This window comes from Melanotaenia boesemani, chromosome 9 (assembly GCF_017639745.1).
Source record: "Melanotaenia boesemani isolate fMelBoe1 chromosome 9, fMelBoe1.pri, whole genome shotgun sequence".
NCBI lineage: Eukaryota > Metazoa > Chordata > Actinopteri > Atheriniformes > Melanotaeniidae > Melanotaenia > Melanotaenia boesemani.
In genome coordinates, this window is record NC_055690.1 from 32766937 (window position 1) to 32788759 (window position 21823).

General features: G+C 41.7%; 3 protein-coding genes across 5 annotated transcripts in view; all 3 read right to left on the minus strand.

Moving 5' to 3' along the window:
- LOC121645883 (cytochrome P450 2G1-like) overlaps nt 1-21823 on the minus strand; it is a 35367-nt gene that overhangs the window by 6115 nt on the left and 7429 nt on the right. The window contains exons 1-4 of one of the 3 annotated variants that reach the window (XM_041994644.1): nt 6548-6671; nt 3761-3810; nt 3354-3516; nt 2971-3120 (exon numbers count right to left, since the gene is read on the minus strand). In XM_041994644.1, the coding sequence (XP_041850578.1) occupies nt 2971-3120; nt 3354-3492 (289 nt within the window). In that variant the 5' untranslated portion in view covers nt 3493-3516; nt 3761-3810; nt 6548-6671. Of the gene's footprint in view, nt 1-2970; nt 3121-3353; nt 3517-3760; nt 4102-6547; nt 6672-21823 lie in introns of those variants that run through there. The other 2 variants (XM_041994642.1, XM_041994643.1) reach the window with 2 other exon arrangements.
- Nucleotides 106-21804, minus strand: LOC121645886. Its single transcript, XM_041994648.1, has 3 exons — nt 21800-21804; nt 16604-16608; nt 106-2755 (listed from the first exon to the last, which is right to left on the minus strand). Exon 3 carries the CDS (start codon nt 2654-2656, stop codon nt 1709-1711), a length of 948 nt encoding a protein of 315 aa, XP_041850582.1. The 5' UTR covers nt 2657-2755; nt 16604-16608; nt 21800-21804; the 3' UTR covers nt 106-1708.
- On the minus strand, nt 6774-19276 carry LOC121645884 (cytochrome P450 2G1-like). The gene is made up of 9 exons (XM_041994645.1): nt 18970-19276; nt 18127-18289; nt 14884-15033; nt 9727-9887; nt 8434-8610; nt 8167-8308; nt 7398-7585; nt 7167-7308; nt 6774-7084 (listed from the first exon to the last, which is right to left on the minus strand). Exons 1-9 carry the CDS (start codon nt 19138-19140, stop codon nt 6903-6905), a joined length of 1476 nt encoding a protein of 491 aa, XP_041850579.1. The 5' UTR covers nt 19141-19276; the 3' UTR covers nt 6774-6902.

The window sequence follows — 21823 nt, forward strand, 5'->3', positions numbered from 1 at the left end:
TTAAATTTGACTGGAAGCCAATGGAAAGATGCAAGAACAGGGGTTATATTTTTTCTTTTTTGGTACTAGTCAAAAGTTTGGCAGCTGAGTTCTGAACCAGCTACAGACTGGATAAAAGAGCCTGAGTGACACCATAATACAGGCAGTTAAGAGTAACCTTGACATGATCAAAGCTGTAATAACAGCTTCCATGTCATTGGTGGAAAGAAATTATTTCAGTTTTGCAATATTTCTAAGATGGAAAAAGCAGTTTTAGTTTATTATCTAAAACTGCTTCTCCCTACGACAATGCTATAGATCTTCTGCCTGGGGCACCCCTACCTACTAGCAAACTGTTCAACATGTCCCGTCCGGACCGTTGCGCTATGGAACGCTGCATCCAGGAGTCCCAAGCAGCAGGAATAATTAGGCCCTCGTCGTCACCGGTAGGTGCTGGCTTCTTTTTTGTGCAAAAGAAGGATAAGAGCCTTAAACCGTGCATTGACTATCGGGGTCTTAACAAGATAAATATTAAGAACAATTGTCCCTTGCCACTCCTTACCTCTGCCTTTGAGCCCATCCAAGGGGCGACCATTTTCACCAAACTAGATCTCCGCAAGGCCTATCATTTAGTCAGGATCCGTGAGGGAGACGAATGGAAGACGGCGTTTAACACATTTCTAGGTCATTTTGAGTACTTGGTCATGCCTTTCGGTCTCACTAATGCTCCGGCGGTGTTCCAGGCCCTCATAAACAATGTTCTGAGAGATTACTTGAACCTGTTTGTTTTTGTGTATTTAGACGACATCCTGATCTATTCCAAGACTCCTGAGGAACACAGTCAGCACGTTCGGATGGTTTTACAGAGGCTGCTTGAGAAGCGGCTGTATGTCAAGGCAGAGAAGTGTGAATTTCACGCCGCCTCCATAACCTTTCTTGGTCATGTCTTCCAAGGCGGGCAGGTGAAGATGGATCCAGCCAAGATTAAAGCAGTGGTAGACTGGCCAGTTCATACCAACCGCAAGCAGCTCCAAAGATTCCTGGGATTTGTCAACTTTTACCGTAGGTTCATTCGCAACTACAGTGCAGTTGCTTCTCCTCTAACCAAACTAACCTCTGTGAAGATCCCCTTTAGCTGGAACCCAGACTCTGACCTGGCATTCCAGCGACTGAAAGAGTAATTCACCACGGCACCTGTCCTCATTAAGCCAGACCCTGATCAGCAGTTTATTCTGGAGGTGGATGCCTCCGACTCGGGGGTGGGGGCAGTACTGTCCTAGAGGTCAGAGTTGGAGGGTAAGCTACATCCATGCGTTTTTTTCTCCCGACGTTCGTCAGCAGCTGTGCAAAATTACGATGTGGGCAATCGGGAATTATTGGCCATAAAACTAGCACTGGAGGAATGGAGACACTGGTTGGAGGGGGCTAATCACCCCACATAGCTCTGGACTTCATTACTGGCCTGCCTTCCTCACAAGGTAAAACTGTTATTCTCATCGTAGTGGATCACTTTTCTAAGGCAGCCCATTTTATTCCCCTTAGTAAACTTCCACCATCTTCTGAGACTACGGACCTCCTGGTCGACCACGTCTTCCACCTACATGGAATACCTTCGGAAATAGTGTCGGATCGAGGACCGCAGTTCGTTTCCCAGGTATGGAAGTCTTTCTGTTCCAAGGTCTCACTATCCTCTGGTTATCATCCCCAGTCCAATGGACAGACAGAGCGTCTAAATCAGGAGCTGGAGGCCGCTCTCCATTGTGTGGCTTCTGACAGTCCCTCCACCTGGAGCCGGCATCTGGCTTGGATTGAGTACGCTTACAACTCCTCTGCCACCGGCCGCTCCCCGTTCAAGGCTTCCCTGGGTTATCAGCCTCCCCTGTTTCCTGAGGAGGAGAGGGAGCTTGAGGTCCCCTCGGTTCAGCATCATCTCCAGCAGGTCCGTCGTGTGTGGGTTGGGACTCATGTGGCTCTGCGGCGCACAACTGAACACAATCGCCGTCTGGCCGATCGACGCCGCATCCCTGCCCTGCATTACGCACCTGGACAGCAGGTTTGGTTGGCGGCCAAAGACATTCCCCTGAAATCCACCTCCAAGAAACTGGCCCCCAAGTCTGTGGGCCCTTACGTGGTTGTCAGTCCCACCTCGGTCCGCCTCAAACTCCCGGCCTCCCTCCGTATACATCCCACTTTCCACGTGTCCCTGTTTAAGCCTGTGTCTTCCAGCCCTTTGTGCCCTCCGGCCGGTCCCCCTCCACCCACCCGGTTGGTGGATGGGCATCCTGTTTATACTGTTCGCCGCATCCTGGGCGTCCGTCGCCGGGGGCACGGTTTGCAGTACCTGGTCGACTGGGAGGGGTATGGCCCTGAGGAGCTTTCTTCGGTGCCCTGTCGGTTCATCTTGGACCCTGCTCTCATCGCTGCCTTCCGCCGGTCTAGCGAGGAGGGCTCTTCCGGTGCACCGGAGGGCTGCCATTGAGGGGGTGGGGGGGATGTCACGGCTCTGCTGCTTGTCCTTCCCTTTCCTGAGCTTTAGGTGGGGCTGTACTGGTTTCAGTAAGCCTTGGGCGGAGTCCGGTCTGCTCCTGCCTCCGCAGCTGTGTTCCATCAACCCTCCCTTTATGAGGACTGCAGGAGCAACCAAACCTTGCCAGATTATCTCACTGTTCCTGTGCATTGCTCTGCTGCTCCGGAATTCCAGTTCGCCTCCACCTCCAGTCTTCCTCCTCCTATCGCCGTTAAATACCTCACCTACCTGCCTGTTCGCCCTACCCTCCTGGTTTATAGATGCATGTGCCATGTATATACTATATTTACTGCAGCCATGGAACGTTATGGTATAATCTCTGTTGCAGGATTGAAACACAGGTTTTAAGTTTGAAAGTAAGGTTAATCAGAGGACAAATGAAAGAATCCGACCTGAAACATGCAGAAATAGTTTCAGATCAGCTATATTTTTAATAACTAACTTTGCTACATCTGAAAACTCACCTTTGAATGAACGTATCCGAGCCCTCAAGTGTTGGCTCTCTTCTTGGATCCACTCCTCCATTCCTTTACGTCCCATCCCAAAATCTCGTAGGGTTGTCAGAGTGAAACGGCGCAGCTGCTGCCAGCGTTCCCCATTACTGATCACTATACCTGTCAGGACAAAGGTGAGCTCACTGAGATGTAGAAAAACGCTTAAAAACCTGGGTCACAAAGAGCTTTAAATAAAAAGCAAAACATTTAAAATGAGGAACAAAATGAAACAATGGTGAGTAGTGCAAAGTAGATTTTTAAAAAACCAGGTAAGTCAACTTCTCTATTGCACCTGAGTTTTGGATCAACAGGTAACAAATTTGGCTTAGATAGAAAGGGGTATCTATTATTACCATATCCCTTCGTAGCTTTCTGCATAAAAGGAACTGGTCCTCTGCCTACGAACTCATCTGCCTGGTCCACCAAGGCTTCTTTCACTGCATCGTACCCCACCAGGACAACCACCCGCTGCCAACCCAGGTATAATGTCATCACAGGTCCATGGGTTTCACTGAACTAAAAGCACAAAAGACAAAAGCAACCATTTGCTTTTGATGTGAATGGGTTAGACATCCTTACTCATTACATCTAATGTGTAAGGGTGTGCAAACTTTTGACTGGTGGTGTGTTCATTCTGCGATGTGCGAGTAAAGGTGTGCACACAAATTCAGACCTGAATAACAGCAAAGGTATTTTTCTTAAGCTGTCATAATAAACCCTTAAAATGCAATAATGCACATGTATGCATGTTGAGACTCACCTTAAGAAAGCTTTCAAATGGTCTTTTCTTGTTTATTTGCGGCAGGTTTCCTATGAGGGGAAAAGCAAAAGGTCCCGGAGGTAAACGATCCTTCTTACTGCTTTTAACAGTAAACAACCACAGCAGAGCAAAGATCAGCCCAGCTAAGATCACTGTGGTAGAAAACTCCATAATGTCTCCACAAGTTTTGCTCTGGTGTTCTCCTTTGTTCTGTTTTCTCTCTCTCGTAGTTGTTGGCTCTTATACCTGAACACTGTTCATATTTAACAGGGATTTGGCAGGAGCAGAGCAGTGGGACACAGGTGAGTCATGTGACCTGCTGCAATCCAATGCACCCTCACCTGATTATCAGTAAAAAGAAAAAAAAATTTGAAAGTCACTGACTGCTGAACATGTTGCAATAAAGACAATAAAAAGGGGACATTTTGTTTACTTTATATGGAATAATAACGAGAAGTCTGAACGTATTCTATTTTCCACTTCTAGTCTTGCAGGGGTGACGTCAGATTTTGGTTTTCTGGTCTCAAGTTTTAAACAACAAATGAAAAATCTGGGAGTTACTTTTGACAGCTGCATGAAATCCAACAAACATTGATTCTGTTGTCAGAGAAAGTTTCTTTCAGCTCTGTCTTCTGGACAAAGTTAAACCTCTTCTCCAAGAAAAAGATATTCATGGTTTTATCAGTTCAAGATTTGATTAATGACATGCACTTCATGTTGGTGTGTGCTAGTTCTCCCTCAGAGTAAAACGCTGCCACCCCAGACCTTTTATCTCCTCACTGGCTTCCAGGTCTGTTTAGAAGTCAGTTTAATATTGTATTTGTTTTTAGCCATAAACAGTCTTATCTCATCTTATCTCTCAGACATTCTTGTTCTTCAAGCAGGTACTAAGGTCTTTAAATCACTGCACCTTAGAAGAACCATTCTTTAAACAATGCCCACCAACTTACTTAGTACTTCTATAAATCTGAACTTAAACTTATTTGTTGAATAAACATTTGAACATTGCCATAGACATTTGAACCAGCTTTTCACTTTTTAAAATGTTTTCTTCATGTGTTTGTTTTTTTCTATTGTTATTCTAATTTTATCTATACTGTGAAGCCCTTTAGTTACCTTATGATGTTGAAATAAATGGTAATTGTTTGATTTGGTTATATTCTCAACTGGGAAATATAGGAAGACACTGGATTTAGTTGGAGAATCATTATTATTAGAAAAAAAATGTTAGAGACTGAGTGGAGTGAAAGGACCAGGCTGTCTCTGAACTGCACATTGTGGGTAGTAGATGATCTGAAAACTGAGTTTTCGTCCACTATTAGACCTGATTGGCTGGAAAATAATGTTGTGTTGAAAGGCATCTGCAACCTTAGAATATCTCAGATTAGTCAAAATAATAAACTTCACCAGAAACTACATGTTGATGTTAATGGTCTGGGTAATTTTTTTTCACTCCCAAAAGCTTCAGATCACATCATCTCCAAAAGTAATTGTGGTAAACGCTTAGTGTTGTGTACTTCTTGTCTATTAATTGAACATTTTTAGCTCTTTTTCTGCATTGGAGAGAAAGTCCCCACATTTAAATAATCATGACATGGTAAGAAGAAAATAAACACTATATAAATGTTATTGCAGTATATCAAGACAAAAGAAATAAAAAAAACTCCAAACTAATGTGTTGAGAAATTAGGTCAGTGCAGAAGTTTTTAGATCTGCAGTCTGCTGTTCAGACATTTGAAGCTCTCTCCAAAACTCCCTCAGATTGAACTGCCTAAAATAACAGCAGACATGTTTTTACATGTTTTTCTTCTGACTACAAGGGTGAGTATTTCTTTTTTCTTTTAAATAAAATAAGTGTTTGAATTGTGTCAGCATTATTTTTTATAAATAGCAGTTCCAAGTTCATTCATTCAGCTCTCAGATATTTATTTTATGCATATTACTAGCTCTGAAAGCCAAGATGGTAACATTGGTAAAACAATCCATAAACTACTTTGTGTCATGAAAGGTGATGAAAACCAACAAACAAACAAAATAAATTTATAAATCCTATTTAAGTCGAAATTTAAGTTTTTTTCTTTCTTATTTGTGAAAGCAAGTAATACTATTTAAATCAACATGTAGATGATTACATCATCATGATGTTAATTTTATAATGGAAGAAAATTACATAGGGTTGTATTTGAAAAGACCATTTCGCTTCCAAGGAATGTTAGTTGTAAGACTTTATTTTATAATATAATTTCATACATAGAATCCATTTGATTTTTGTGTAAAAGAAGGCAGATAATATGAATTGGAGAAACTAGTGGGTGCTGTATGGATGTGACCTGCTGCAGGGTGTTCCCAAAAAGGGACTGAACCAGATGTCTTAGTTTAAAGATTTATTTATTGTACTCAAGTTTAGGTTTGTGTGTGGATGGGTGTGTGAGGATGTGTGTGTGTGCGGTTCTGCAAAAAATACAGAAAGAAAAGGGAACATGTAAATATTCCAGTATACAACGAATAAGGCACATACTTATAACTTATAACTATTACAGAGCGGCCTACCCAGCATTTGCATTGAACTAGCACTAATATAGTAATTTAAACAGATTAACTGAAAGGCAGGCATAAACTAAACTAATTACACACCAAATGACACTCGGACATATCGAGGATAAGTGTTTCAGATATAGCTGCGTCACTAGTCTACCACAAGCACACAGACATCAATAACTCAGTTAGTTGGTGAAAATGCACAAAACCATTTCTACTTTACTAAAACAAGCTAAACATGTCACTTACGTTTTATATACACGCACACAACACCAAAAACACCCTGAGAGTCCGAGATAGGGAACAACTGAACACTTTCTCAAACTTATTGCGGTCTCTCCGCTCTCACTCTGTCTCGCTGCGCTGTTACGAGTCAGGCTGGTGAGATGTGGTCACGTGGGGCTGAGCCTGCATTCTGACTGGCTGCTGGAAAGGATTTGTCAGTCTCTAGGCAGAAGTAGCTGAGAGGCTGGGCCTTTTTTACATGAATAATACAGACATTAAGAAGAACTGATTGAAATTTATACAAAAGCCCAAAGTAGATGTATATAGTATTTTATATGAGCAAACATCAACATTATAGTGATCAGTGAAGCGTTTCCTTTCACCGTGGGGTGGCAATGATTTCATACATACGAGGCAAGTTGGCAAAGCTGCTGTACTCTGGAACGAGATTGATGCTGTCAGGTCCACCAGGGCAGGAAAAGGTGAAACCCTGCAGGAGGGATACGATGAAGAGGAAGAGCTCCATGCGAGCCAGAGACTCACCAACACAGGCTCTTTTCCCTGTGAGGAGACAGTCAAAAAGAGTAAGATCTCAAAATGATGTCATCCGGTGTGATAAGTGATCACTTCTCAGCTGGTTTACCTGCAGAAAACGGCAGGAATGAAGGATTTTTTTTAAAGTTCCCATTCTGATCAAGGAAGTGTTGGGGGTTGAAGGACCTGGGAGTTGCCCAATGCTTTTCCTCTTTCAGCACAGAGTGCAAGAAAGGTATAATCAGAGTGTCCTGTTGAGACAAGCTTATTTTTTTTAATTCTACAATGTTTTAAAAGTCAATGGTCAGCCTCAGACTGGTTGGCTGATGAGTATATCTACCTTGGGGATTGTATAACCCCTGAAGGAGATGTCCTTCAGTGCACAGTGAGGGAGACTGAAGGGGACAAGGTCCAGAAAACGCTGCACCTCATGGATGACAGCATCTGTAAAAGGGAGGGACTTCCGGTCCTCCATGCTGGGACATCGATCCCGTCCAAGTACAGTGTCGATCTCCTGTTGCATTTTCTCTGGAGGAAGGAAAATAAATGTAAACACGTTGTTAGGAAAGACAGGATAACTAGTAAACATTCATTATTTTGACCACAGTTTATATAGAGTGGATATATTCTGTAAGGGAATACAGCATGTCAAGAAAAATGTATTATTCTGAATGGTTGTTAGGAAAGTCAGGATAACCAATCAACATTTGTTGTTTTGATCACACTGATTTAGCAAATTCCACATTATTACACATATTAACTGTTTCCAATTTTATGCACTGGTCACAACTTCACACCAACACAGTGTTGCTGATCAGAGCCAATCAGAGGAGAGAACACATCCTTTGCCTTTAATTGGCTTGTTATCATGGTGGCATTCTTCTCTGATAAAGTAATGAACACAGAATGCTATTCTAGAACCCTGAGATGATTAAAATGGTCATGTAGACAGCCAAATCTATTATCCTTTATCATTATTCTCTGATTATAAGAAATCAGATTAAAACTGCAAGATTTTTCCCCAATACTCTGATGTCTTTGTGTGTGTAGACCCACATGTCAGATTTATTTGGTCTTTTAACATGAGCAGCTAACGCTAACAGACCCACCCTGTATGTCCGGGTGTTTGATCAGCACACTGATGGCATATCTGATGGTGGAGCTGGTGGTTTCCGTTCCAGCCAGGAACAGATTAATCACTGTTGAGACCAAATTCTCATAGTGAAACTCTGTTGCTGGATTATCCTTTTCCTAAAAGAAAGAAATAGTAAGAGGATGCTCTACTAATTTAAATTATTTAAATGCAGTTTGAGTGCAGCATGTGTCCAACAACTTCAGGCAACGGTGCACTTGAAGATGTTATGGTAAGTTACAACCTGATCACTTCGGATTAGGAAGCAGTCGATAAAGTCTCTCGGGGAGCTGGGGTCCAGAGTCTCTTTGTGCTCTTGGATCTTCATCTTGACAAAGTGTCTGATCTCCTTGATATTGGCAAAAACGGTGTGCTGGGGTCCAGGAAGATGTTCCATGAGCCAGGGGAAGATGTTGTACAGCTGTGGAAACATTCCACTTTTTCTGTGTGTGCACTTTAGTACAGCAGTAGAGAATACAGTCATTTGTTTCTTAAATGCAATAAAAGTTTTAAGTTTATTTTATTATCATTACTGTTATCATCAAATTATTTTTTAATACTTAGATCCAACATTTGTTTCAGATTTTCAATGTCTTCACTGACCAACTTTCTACCATCCAGAGCCAGATACTGTTACACACCAGCTTATCATTTGGTTGTGTTTACCCACGATGCCGTGTGCTGAACCCACAATGCAGTTTGTTTTATAGTCCACTTCCTGTATTTGGTCTGTTTGAAGAGGGTCAAGACCCACATTTGTAGGTGGACCGAGTCAGCGTCTTTGAAACGAATCAGAGTCCACTTGCACATTCACAATACCCCAAACAAAGTGGACTTTCCAAGAGAAACGGCCTCAGATTCAAATCAAAAAGGCTGGTGTGAATGTGCCCTAAGAGACCAACCCACAGATAAAAAAGACAACCCACCTCTCCTCTTCAGAGACTCTTCAGACATGCTGGTAACTCTGTATGACTCTCTCCTCGTGCACAAGTTTTAATAAACCTGAATGGCCCTTTTTATCTGGATCATTGTAGGAAGTTATTATTAATTTTTCCCCCACATAAGGTCATTTAAAAAAGTCTTTCTTTTTATATGAAGTCTTTATTTTGCCCTTTTACAACAATTTGGCATTTATTTTGCCATTTATTTCCATGTGATATATAAAAAATTATTATTAAGTATTATAGGTTTTTAGTGTGTGTGTGTGTGTGTGTGTCTGTGTGCTCTGTGCAGTTGTGCTATGTTGTGTTCTGTATAATATTGCCTACTTGGTGATGGGGAATTCAAGTATATTATATTATATTATATTATATTATATTATATTATATTATATTATATTATATACTTATTAGTTATTTACATTTTTATAGTTTTAATGACATGATTTTGCACTGGAAAGGAGAAGCTTGTTGTACATTCTGTATAGTGACAATAAAGGACATGCCTGTTCTATTCTATTCTAAGTTTTCCCAACTTTCTACTGAAATGGCATTTGCAAACTAAACTAAACAAACATGGAAGAAAAGCTTCTACTTACCACCCCCGACGGGCTGCTGTCAAACATTACAATTGTTGATATGATTGTGAGAAGGTTCAGAAATTGCTTGTCTTCATAAGTGAACCGCTGGCCAAATACCAAGCAGCAGATCACATTAGACACAGTGCGGCTCAACAAGATTGCAGGATTGAAAGCTTCACCTGGAAGTAAAAAAAAAAAAACTAAACTCATCTGACTAATGTTCTTACTAGAGACAAAAAGTTACTGTGCAGAAAAATGCTGACAAAGGTCTTTGTCAATCGTGCAAATGTTTTTCCAAGTAAAGAAAGTTCTTTTTCAAAAATGACAATACTCTGTATTATCACTTTACAGCAGCAACTATATGGACATTATTGTTAATCTGAAAACTTTCATACTATATACACTGTTAAATTCATGGTAAGAAGCACCATTGAACAAAAGAGAGAAAAGTTTAACCAAATCACAAATTTGTTATAATTGGTATCAAGTGATTGATTTAAGTTTATCCAAGATACCTTATTTCATTCTAATCTGGCATAACTGTGTCTCTCTCAGTACTGTCCACTGCACTAATAGTGCCGACTTTAACATTCAAACAACATTCAAACAGAACTGAAAATCCCAACAGTGTCTGAATCTAAACATAACAAAGGCAGTAAAACACAGAACTCAAATTAACAGGGCAACAATAACAAGAGGGTAAATTTCTGCAGAACGTCAGCCTGCTTGGGGGCAGGCTAACGTTCAAGCTTAGCTTAGCTGTCTGTCAAAGGTCTGATACAGACTCCCAAAAGAAAGTTCCACCTGATAGAATGATACACTCCCAACACTCATTTTTGCATAAAAGTAACAAAAAAATAACAACAACAAAAAATAACAACACTTATCAAATCACTACTTTGACTGTCTTAAATAATCAATAAATTTGTCAGTGCCAATGTAACTAAAGAAACCATAGTGGGACCATAATGGAGCGTGATGACGGGGTGCAACCAGGAATCACGGAACGGAGCAACAAGCATTGGAGGAGGCCCTGCCAAGACGGACACGAGAGGACACCCGGTCAGACACGAGGAGGGGTGAAGTACTCTCTTACCCGTATTATCCAGTCTATCGCTCAACAACCATTTTTACCAGTTGTCCTGGATTGGATTTTAATTGGTTCTTTTCCCTTTAGCCTTGGTTTGTTAATAGACTTCTTTTTATCATTGTTTGTAGTGGATTTTAACCGGGAAAACACAAGACTGGTCGGAACGGATGAAAACTGACTATTAGCGGCACCATCAGTGGTGATATTCTCCATTCTGATATCCAAGAGACTTGGATGTCAGAGGCTTGAAAGAGACTTTTTTTTGTTTGTTTGTTTAGTGCGGGCTTTTTAGCCTATGTTAATAAACTGTACATATCTCATCCTAACCTGGTGTGTTGATTGACAGCTGTTCCTCTGTAGAACTAGTTATCCAGCCCAAACAGGGCGGTGCAAGAGTGCTACCCCCGTTACACAAGCATACGCACAGATTCATACTTCTTAATAGTTTTGGGTGTACGTACTGTAGCAATCCTATAGTGATGTTCCTGCTAATGTTACATGTTTAAATGTTCTATGAGTTTAGCAGACAGTTATACTGTGTGTGTGTGGGGTTAAGACAGTATGTCGTTGGAAAGGGGCGGGGTAGCAAGAGAGAGACCAGAAGGAGCCTGCAAGAGAGAGGGTAGACATTGTTGCCTGTTTGTTTTTTTGCTGTGGCTGGTTGTTCGGCGTGGTAACAGCAAACAGTAACTATTAGTTTCAATGAAGCTGCTTTTCTCAGAATAACTCTGCATCCATTCATCAACACATCCTGCCAGATGCTACATTGGTGTCAGAAGTAAAGCACCGGAGTATTTTTTTTTTTTTCCTCCCTGCTATTCTATGTTAGCCCTGACTAGCCCGGACCCGGCTAACTACATCATCAGCCACAGAGGATATGGAAGGTGGCGCGATAGGACCAGCGCTCATCTGGGAATTAAAGAGGAGGAGCTGGTCACTGATTATGATGATATTTCAGAGAGTGAGTGGGAGTTTGACTGTGCTACGGAATATAGGGCTCGGCTGAGACAGACAGCTAGGAGGCTAGCCGCAAAAGCCAGTTTCAGCTCGTCGAGCATGGTGAAGTGTGCGGGAATTGCAGAGAATGGTGTGAAACAGGATGTAAACAAAGATAGCAGTGCCAATAGCAACCAGCTCCAAGTCAAAACGCCCAAACACAACGGTAAAGCAGACTGGAAGGCTTTCCATGCCCAATTTGAACTGTTGGCTCGGGCAGCCGGATGGTCAGAAACACTTCAACTGGCCCTGTGTCTTACAGACGAGGCATTGACATGCTTGCTGCTGCTTAGCCCAGCTGAGGGTGATGATTATGGGGCTTTAGTTGGGGCTCTTCAACGTAGTTTTGAACAGTGCAGTCAACTGAGTGTCCTGCGCTTTGAGTTGTCGAGCAGGCAGAGACAGGCTGAAGAAACGCTCCATGTGTTGGCTGATTACATATAAACCCTGACCAGAATGTCGTACGCCCACATGCCAACGGATGTACAGAGCTGGCCCAGCATCAGTTCATCTGAGCCATAACTCCTAGAGAGCTACGCATACAGGCACAACTGGCGCATCCCCATACTATGAAGGATGCACTGGAGCTGGCCTTGGAATGTGAGGTGGTGGGAGCTGGAAACACAGAAAACACTAACATGGATGACAGCCCTGTCGTGAGGACTGTAGCACAGGAATACATGGGCCAGGAGAAACTGGCATGGGCAGCGGAATTAACTGAACTAATTTGTGCTATTTCACTGCAGCCTGTGCATGGCAACACCCGTCCTCGTCAAGGCCCCCCAGTGTGCTGGGTGTGTGGACATGTTGGCCATATTAGTGTTTGGTGCTCCGAGCATGCTGGTGCTCAGGGAAACGCCCTGGGGTCTGTGTAAATGGGACATGATAAACTTCAAGTTGTGGATTGCAGTGGTGCAGGACCCCTGTATACTAGGGCTGGACTTCCTGCAGGCTGCACATTGTGTGCTGGATGTGGGGAAGGACATGCTGGTCTCGCTCCTTCACAGACCCAAAGTTCACCAACCTTGAGAACCGCAGATACACAGCTTGATCTCCCACTCCAAGTGCATGCCGCTTACGTCTTGTCCCCCACGCTGCATGCATCAGTTGATGTACAACTACAGGTACTGGACCAGCAGCTCACATCAACAGGGATGGACAGACTGGTGCCGGTCAAGAGTCAAAAGATGACATTTTGTGTTGATTACAGACTGCTGAACAGCGTAACCAAGAAAGACTCATACCCTTAGCACATTTAAGGAAAAAGTGCAGACTATGAAGGACTGGCCTGTTTCCATCAACCTATGAGAGCTAAAGAGCTTCATTGGACTAGCCTCCTACTACAGGCGGTTTGTGTGTGGCTTCTCTTGTATATCTGCGCCCCTGTTCCTCCTGCAGCATAGAGACAGTGATTTTATTTGGATTCCTGAGTGTGAGCCGGCCTTCAGCTCTTTGAAGAAGGCTTTGATGGAGTCCCCCATTCTCCCCCCACCAGATCCTAAGCTGCCATTCGTTCTGGACACAGATGCCAGTGATGTTGGTATGGGGGTGGTGCTTTGCCAAGCTGGACCAAAAGGGGAAAAAGTGGTGGCGTATTTCAGTAAGACCTTCAACAAGGCCGAACGCCACTATTGTGTGACACCCAGTGAACTCCTTGCTATAGTGAGGGAGATAAGCGACTTTAAATACCACCTGTGCAGCCTACCCTTCACTGTCAAAACTGACCACTCAGCCCTCCAGTGGTTAATGTCATTCAAGGAGCCAGAGGGTCAAGTTGTGCGCTGGCTCGAGGAACTGGCCAACTATGAGTACAGAGCTGGAGCACACCATACTAATCCTGACACCATGTTCCAGCGGCCCTGTGCACCCAGTGGTTGCTGGCTGCCCAGCTTCAGCAGCTGGCAGTGGGGGCCCCAATGGAAAGGGTGACTGTGGACATAATGGGTCCATTCCCATGCACAGACAAAGGAAATCGTTATGTGTTGGCAGCCATGGATTATTTCACTAAATGGCCAGAAGCCTATGCCATACCAAACCAGGAGGCAGAGACTATTGCAGATGCTCTGGTGGAAGCCATGTTCACCAGGTTTGGGGCAGCTGAGGCCATTCATAGCAACCAAGGCAGAAATTTTGAGTCGAGAGCGTTTACTACCATGTGTGAGCATCTAGGCATGCAAAGACTCGGACAACAATTTTACAGTCTCAGAGAGATGAACTCATCGAGTGGTTCAACAGGTCCATGGCAAAACAACTCGCCTCAGTGCGGAACACCAGTGTGACTGGGACATGCACCTCCCCCTCATCTTATTAGCGTACAGATCAACTATGCAGGATTCCACATCATGCACACCTGTGCTTCTCATGCTGGGATGGGAGCTATGAACTCCAGTGGAAATGGCATTTGGCAGACCCCCAGACACACCAACAGCACCACCAGGACCGGAGTACGCTAAGGGACTTCAGGACCGAATTAGCTCATGTCTCTGCCCGCGACCAGCTGCAGAATGCTGGCATGAGACAGAAAAGAAACTACTACATGAGAGCCAAGTGGAAGAACTTCGAAGCCGGAGACCTGGTGTGGGTGTATAGCCCAAAGAGAAAGAAGGGCTGGTGCCTTAAGTTGGATTGTCACTGGTTAGGGCCTTATGAGGTATTAGAGAGACTGGGTGAGGTGGTGTACAGGGTCCAGCTGCCACTTGGGGGAAGACGGGTGGCCCTCCACAGGGACAGGTCGGCCCCATAAATGGGCGATGCCCGACCACGTCAGCATCCTGGCTCTTTGACACCTCCCCAGAGGCATAAGTGGATGCGCTTCAAGAGTCACCAACTGCTGGCCATACCGACATCCCCCACTCCACCCCGATCCTCCATCGCACCCCCAGCTCATTAACTGTATGTCCTACCCCCACAACCGCTTGTCTTGAAGGCGGCCTACATGCCGCACCTGTTCATCAACACGTCCTGCCAGGCTCTACAGTACTTTCCCAGTGTTGGTCATACAGCATCTTTTGATATGAAAGCTACGTTCGTGGTACGTGACACTGCAGGTGTGTTTTAAATAAGTGTCTTTGCTACAAATGAAAACTCACCTTTGAATGAACGTATCTGAGCCCTCAAGTGTTGGCTCTCTTCTTGAATCCATTCCTCCATCCCTTTACGTCCCATCCCAAAATCTCGTAGGCTTGTCAGAGTGAAACGCCGCAGCTGTCGCCAACGCTCCCCATTACTGACCCCTATACCTGTCAGGAGAAAAGAAGTGAACTGAAATGCAGGGGTTGCAAGTAGACAGAGATGGCAGATTTTAAACAAGTAAATTCATTTTAATCTATGTAGTGCCTTTTAAAATCTGGGTAAGAAACAGTTTTAGATAAGAGTAAAGCAGAAAAAAATATATATTAACAACATTTTATTGAACTTTGATGTTCTGTCCCAAAAATGTTCGGAAAAGTCTCCAGCTGATCCAAAATCCTGCAGCGAGGGTTCCTAGGAGAACTAGCAGGGAGATCATGTTGAATCCAGAATGGAATTTAAAAATTTTCTCATCACATATAAAGCTCACCGTGACCAAGCTGTGTTGTATATAAAACACCTCAGAGTTACAGATTTTCCTAACAGAGCACATGCGCATGTTTGGCGCGGTGGGCTGTCTGACATCAGACATCATGCATGAGGAGAGCAACACTGGAGACACGTAAGAACACAGAAGACTAGAGCATCAGTGTCCCAGTTCTTCATCCCCCAACCATCTCCTGAGACTGATCCGGTGTGAGACATCATGTCATGATTGATCCATGTCCGGAATTTAGGATGATGACTTTTTAAAGTTGAATGAATGATCATTTATTTAATATACAGTACTATTGGCCATTATAAATATTATATATATGTCCATTTAAAGAAAAGGTCAGACTAATGGATTAACAGTTAATAAATAAATGTTGTTCAGAGAAAACGTTTATTTTTAAAATATAACTTAACTTTTAAAGTTACATTAAGTTCTCAGTGTAATTATAGATTGTGTATTGTGTGTTTAGGTTAGTTTTATATAGGTTTTGTAAGACATACGTGTATTTTAATGTATTTTAATGAATTGTAATGTAGTGTAGAAAGGCCCAACCAGGGACAAGAGTTGAGAACTAGCTTTGGCTAAAAACTCTGCATGGCATCAGCTACAATATTTTGTGACTATGTACAAATGCAATGTCCCTGTCAAATAACTCAAAAAAATAAATAAATAAAATATTTATATTTTAAAAATGCATTGTTTGTTCACACATACAGATGTCCTTTTGTAACCTGGTAGAGCTGTATCAGCCTATGTTCTTTTGTGTGGTTTGCTGTGGGAGTGTTTGTGGGTGTGGTGAACCAGGTGTTTTCAATCTGCTCAGGGGAGCACTACTTTATTTAAGCAGCAGACACACAATGTTCTTCCTCTTTGTGGCGTGGTGAACTCTGTGTCCAGGTAACTGCAGATTGGCATAACACACATTGTACCGGTACTTATTTTATTCTTGTGTTTATTTAATGGGGTTATATTGAGACATTTCATGGTTATGCTTTTCTTCTCCTCTTTGTGGCGTGGTGAACTCTGTGTCCAGGTGTGCTCGGAGGGGGATCCTGGTTTTGCCTAGAAGGAGGAACTGTATGGGCCTGAGCTGGTGGTCTGGGCTGTCTGACCCCAAGTACAGCCAAAGCACAAGCATCGCTTGGCCGACTGTAGCGCGTTGCTACATACTTGATGACTAGGAGTAACGGACCCAATTTCCTCCTGACTCTTTTTTCCCCCTCCTAACAGGGCTAGCAGCACACCTGCACTTAAAGACTTTATCCCTTTTTTTAGTGTTCCTTTTTTTGTAATAAACTTATCTTTTGACTTGGTTTGGACTTTGCACATTTTTGTCCACCTCTTACTGGTTGGTCAGAAGCACCTGCGTTACACTTTAGTTACCGGTGCTACTGCTTGGTAGATTATACAGTATGTCTTTAAGTTAAGTGATTGTGCAATAACTTAGTTGTGTGCATATGGTATTTTGTTATGTAATTTCCTCTTGTATGTTAAATAGGGATGCATGTTATTACAGCTTTATGGAGCCTAATTAACAGCACTTTATATGTGTGCCACCCCTTTAAGAGAGTCTGGGGATTGTTAAGGTTGCTGAACTGTCTATTTTTGTTGAAGTTTCTTCAGAGTTTGTGTTGTTTCTAATATACATTCAAGTTTTCCTCAGTTGTACCTAGGAGGAACATAAGCCAGTAAGTAAACTTACCGTTTGTGTGTAAATTTCTAACTGCGATCAATGCTAGCATTAGCGTTAGCCCGTCTATAGGGTTTCTAATGTAACGTTAGCATTAAGCTAATCGTCAGTGATTTTGTGTTATGTATATTAAAGAATGTTTTTATTTAAAACAAAGAGGCCACAATGTGATATGTTCTTCTTTATTTCTGTATTACAGTTTCACAGCTGACTCTTGGAGGTTTTTTACGAAACTGTTTAGCTATCTGCCAAGTTAGAAGTCCCCTCTACATCCTGGCGAGGGCAGAAAAATATGCAATAATGTTGAACAATAATCAATGTGTTCATTGATGATAAAGCATTTTAAGCTTTAAGTATAACTAATTGCTTTTTTGATCACCCCTTTACTAAAACACTGGTAAAAAATAAAACACACCACTGCTGTGGGTTCCCCAACCCACGGAATTCGGCCGTGGTGGTCATGGCCCTTAGGAGCTGTGGTTGGCATCCCTTATTTTCACTTATGAAAGTTGGCAACCTTAGATGTAGCCATCCCTTAGAGATCCTGCCATGATGCAGTGAGCACTTCCTTCCATTTTCATCTCTCTTTTAATTTTCCATGTATAAATAATTTAAGGCTGTATTGGCATCATTAACATGTATTTCTCCTCTTCTCTCTCAGCAGGTCTTCTGGCTAAAAGTTGTGATGTCTGTTGGTCTCTCCTCTCCACCCCAAAAGGTTGAGGCAGACAGCCGCCCTCCCTGAGCTGGTTTCTGACAAGGTTTTTCCTTCCTGTTGGAAGGGAAGTTTTGTCTTTTCCACCCTTGCCTACCACCCCGTGCAGCTCAGGATGGAGGACTGAATCAAAGTCAAGATTCAATGTAAACTATTGGTTTCCTTAGCAGGGTAATTCTTTTCTATGACTTGGCTTGTATGAACACAGCTATTATAAATAGGACTAACATGAAATGTTGTAAAAGAATCACAATGAATTGGCTTGAATTGATGATAAAGCCAGCGATGTGTGGTCTTAGATTTAGAATAAGTGCAGACAGATAACAGTCTCAGCTTTGACAGAAATAAAAATATTTTATTACCATAATCCTTGGTAGCTTTTTTTATAAGAGGTACCGACCCTCTGCCTATGAAATCATCTGCCTGGTCCACCAATGCTTCTTTCACTGCATCGTACCCCACCAGGACAACCACCCGCTGCCAGCCCAGGTATAATGTCATCACAGGTCCATGGGTTTCACTGAACTAAAGGTAAAAAACACAGAAGCAACCATATGAAACAATAAGACACACTCTGATCAACATTTTATTACATAAGAAAAAGGAAAAGCCTCCGATTGGATAATTATTGCATGAATGATGATATTTCAGCTTCAACAAGTTATTGTTCCAAACTGATGCTGTCATTTTTTAAACCATGTTAAAAGACAGGTCACACGTTTCTATGTAAGGTTTTTTATGTGGTTATATAACAGAGATAACAGAGAAGACCCGATCACAAGGACAGACAAAAAAAAACATACTTTTTTCTTAAATGTAAAAATTGTTTAAATGAATAAACAAAAAGCTGGTTTACTTGCTTTCTTTCTTTATTGTTTCCATTGTCTCTGTACCTGCATGCTCCTGTATATGCACAACTTTTCTTTGTGTGGTGTTGAAGAAAACTTTAATGAAAAAGTTTTTTTGTTTTTTTTTAATACTTCATATGAGTGTAGTGACACTGATATTGGGGGTATCAATATCAGTATAGATCTGCACATCACTAACGGGCAGTGTGTCTATGTACAAAATTAAGAGTGCAGACAAATTAAGAACTGAATAACTACCCACTAGAGGACTTTTTTCTTTGTAAAGCCGTAAACACCAAGCCATGTGTGCTGATTTTCTCAAGCTGTCACTGTAAATAAATGCATGTTGAGACTCACCTTAAGAAAGCTTTCAAATGGTCTTTTCTTGTCTATTTGCGGCAGGTTTCCTATGAGGGGAAAAGCAAAGGGTCCCGGAGGCAAACGATCCTTCTTACTGTTTTTAACAGTAAACAGCCACAGCAGAGCAAAGATCAGCCCAGCTAAGATCACTGTAGCAGAAAACTCCATAATGTCTCCACACTCTGTGTTCTTGTGACCTTCTTTGTTCTGTTTTCACTCTCTTGTGGTTATTGGCTCTCATACCTGAACACTGTGTTCATATATAATGGATTTGGCAGGAGGAAAGCAGTGGGACACAGGTGAGCCATGTGACCTGCTGCAATCCAATGCACCCTCGCCTGATTATCAGTGAAAAGGAAAACAAAAAAAAAAGAGGAAAGTCACTCTGACTCTTGAACATGTTGCAACCTGCTGGCATGTAAAATCAAAGAAATAAAGGGTTTTTGCATTAATTTGGGCGAATTTTATTTATATACAACTCCAGTCTTATCGACTGTTTAAGGATGTTATGACCCAGTACAGGGGTATGAAATAGCGTAACAAAAAAGATAATTGTGGACAGATGGGGAAAATGGGAGTTAACAGATTTTATTGTGGCAAGCAGAAATGAGGAACCATACAAAGCAAAAGGTGGTGAGTCACGTGTTGGGGGTAGCGAAGCTGTTAAAAAAAAGCCAGTAAAAGAAGCAAAACCGAGAATAACCAAAAGGGTGAACGAAAAACTGGCCTACAATGTTAACAAAAAGGGAAGCAGCTCCAATATCTAAATTCAACCAAAATTACTATATACAAAATACAAACCTAAAATCTAGTCCAACACATTCTAACATTTAACAATAATCTAAAAAAATATAACTAAAGAAGAAGCCAAAAGGGCTTTAAGTCATCACCAAACAAAAGAACCAAGATAAAGAAAACAAGACCACACACAAAAGCCAAACAGTTTTAACACTATTGGAAACCAAAAAACCACTAATCCTGCTGTACAAAACCACCACCAAGCAAAGCACACGGTCACAACCAAAGTTCACAAGCCAAGCGCAGACTGTCCAAACAGCTGCCAACAGGTCCACAGCTGCAGCTGGTTTATACTTCGCCAGTGTGGCTGCAATGTTGATGATTGGCCAGGCAACTAACCAATCAGCTGGCAGGAGGCGAAGGTGTGGTGCATGGAGCCAATCCTCAGCAGGCAGGAAGCAAGGTGTGTTGAGCATAGCCAATCTCCAGTGGGCGATGGCACACAAGCGTTTACATACAACAGGAGAGAGTCTTTAGGAAAAATGACAGGCGGCCGTAACATAGCACATATCATTACTTGAGATACAGATAAAAACTAAATGAACATTTTAGTCTGTGATTGGTCTCATACTTAGAAAGCTCTGTTAAGTTGTTTGAGTTTGAAAGTTACTTAGCACTTTCACTGTCTAAGGTTATTTAACCAAGTACCCACTTCATTCTGTTTTGTAACAAATTGAACATGTTTAGGCTTGTATATGCTCCTATGCATTGCAAGAAATTGAAGAAAAATAAAGAATGGGACATTTTGTTTTCTTTATATGGAGTTATAAAGAGAAGTCTGAACGTATTCTATTTTCCACTTCTAGTCTTGCAGGGGTGACATCAAATTTTGGTTTTCTGGTCTCAAGTTTTAAACAAATGAAAAATCTGGGAGTTACTTTTGACAGCTGCACGAAATTCAACAAACATTGATTCTGTTGTCAGAGAAAGTTTCTTTCAGCTCTGTCTTCTGGACAAAGTTAAACCTCTTCTCCACGAAAGAGATATTCATACTTTTATCAGTTCAAGACTAGATTATTGACATGCACTCCATGTTGGTGTGTGCTAGTTCTCCCTCAGTTAAGAGTAAAACACTTCTACTCCAGAGGTTTTTTCTCCTCGCTGGCTTCCAGGTCTGTTTAGAAGTCAGTTTAATGTTGTATTTGTTTTTAGCCATAAACAGCCTTATCTCATCTTATCTCGCAGACATTCTTGTTTATCATGCAGGTACTAAGGTCTTTAAACCACTGCACCTTAGAAGTACTATTGCATAAACAATGCCCCCCAACTTAATTAGTACTTCAATAAATCTGAACTTAAACTTATTTACTGAATAAAAGCACAGTAATATGGTGACAGTTGAACCAGCTTTTCACTTTTTTAAAATCTGTTTTCTTCATGTGTTTGTTTTTTCTATGATTATTCTAATTTTATCTGTACTGTAAAGCACTTTAGTTACCTTATGATGTTTAAATAAATGTTAATTGTTTGATTTGGTTATATTCTCAACTGGGAAATATAGGAAGACACTGGATTTAGTTGGAGAAACATTATTATTATAAAAGCAAATGTTAAGAGACAGAGTAGAGAGAAAGGACTGAGCAGTCTTTGCAGAGCACGTTGTAGGTATTCCCCTGTCCAATGAAATGTTCTGAAAAATTTGATTTTGTCTACTTTTGGATCTCGTGGGCTGCATTTAAAGGCATCTGTAACCTCCGAATAGATTAGGCAAAATAATAAACATTACCAGAAACTGCATGTTGACAGCACAGGAAATGTTTTTCTTTTTTTTTCATTCCTAAAAGCTTCAGATCACATCATCTCCAAAAATCAGTAATTGTGGTAAACGTTCCATTTCTTGTCTATTAAATGCACATTTTTAGCTCTTTTTCTGCATTGGAGAAAATGACTTGTCTGACCACTTTGTATGCAATTATGTAAAGTATATATATATACATATATATATATATATATATATATATATGTATGTATGTATATATATATGTATATATATATATATTTATATAACTTACTATATAGGTTTGAGAACCCTTAGTTTCAACATGATGAAGGT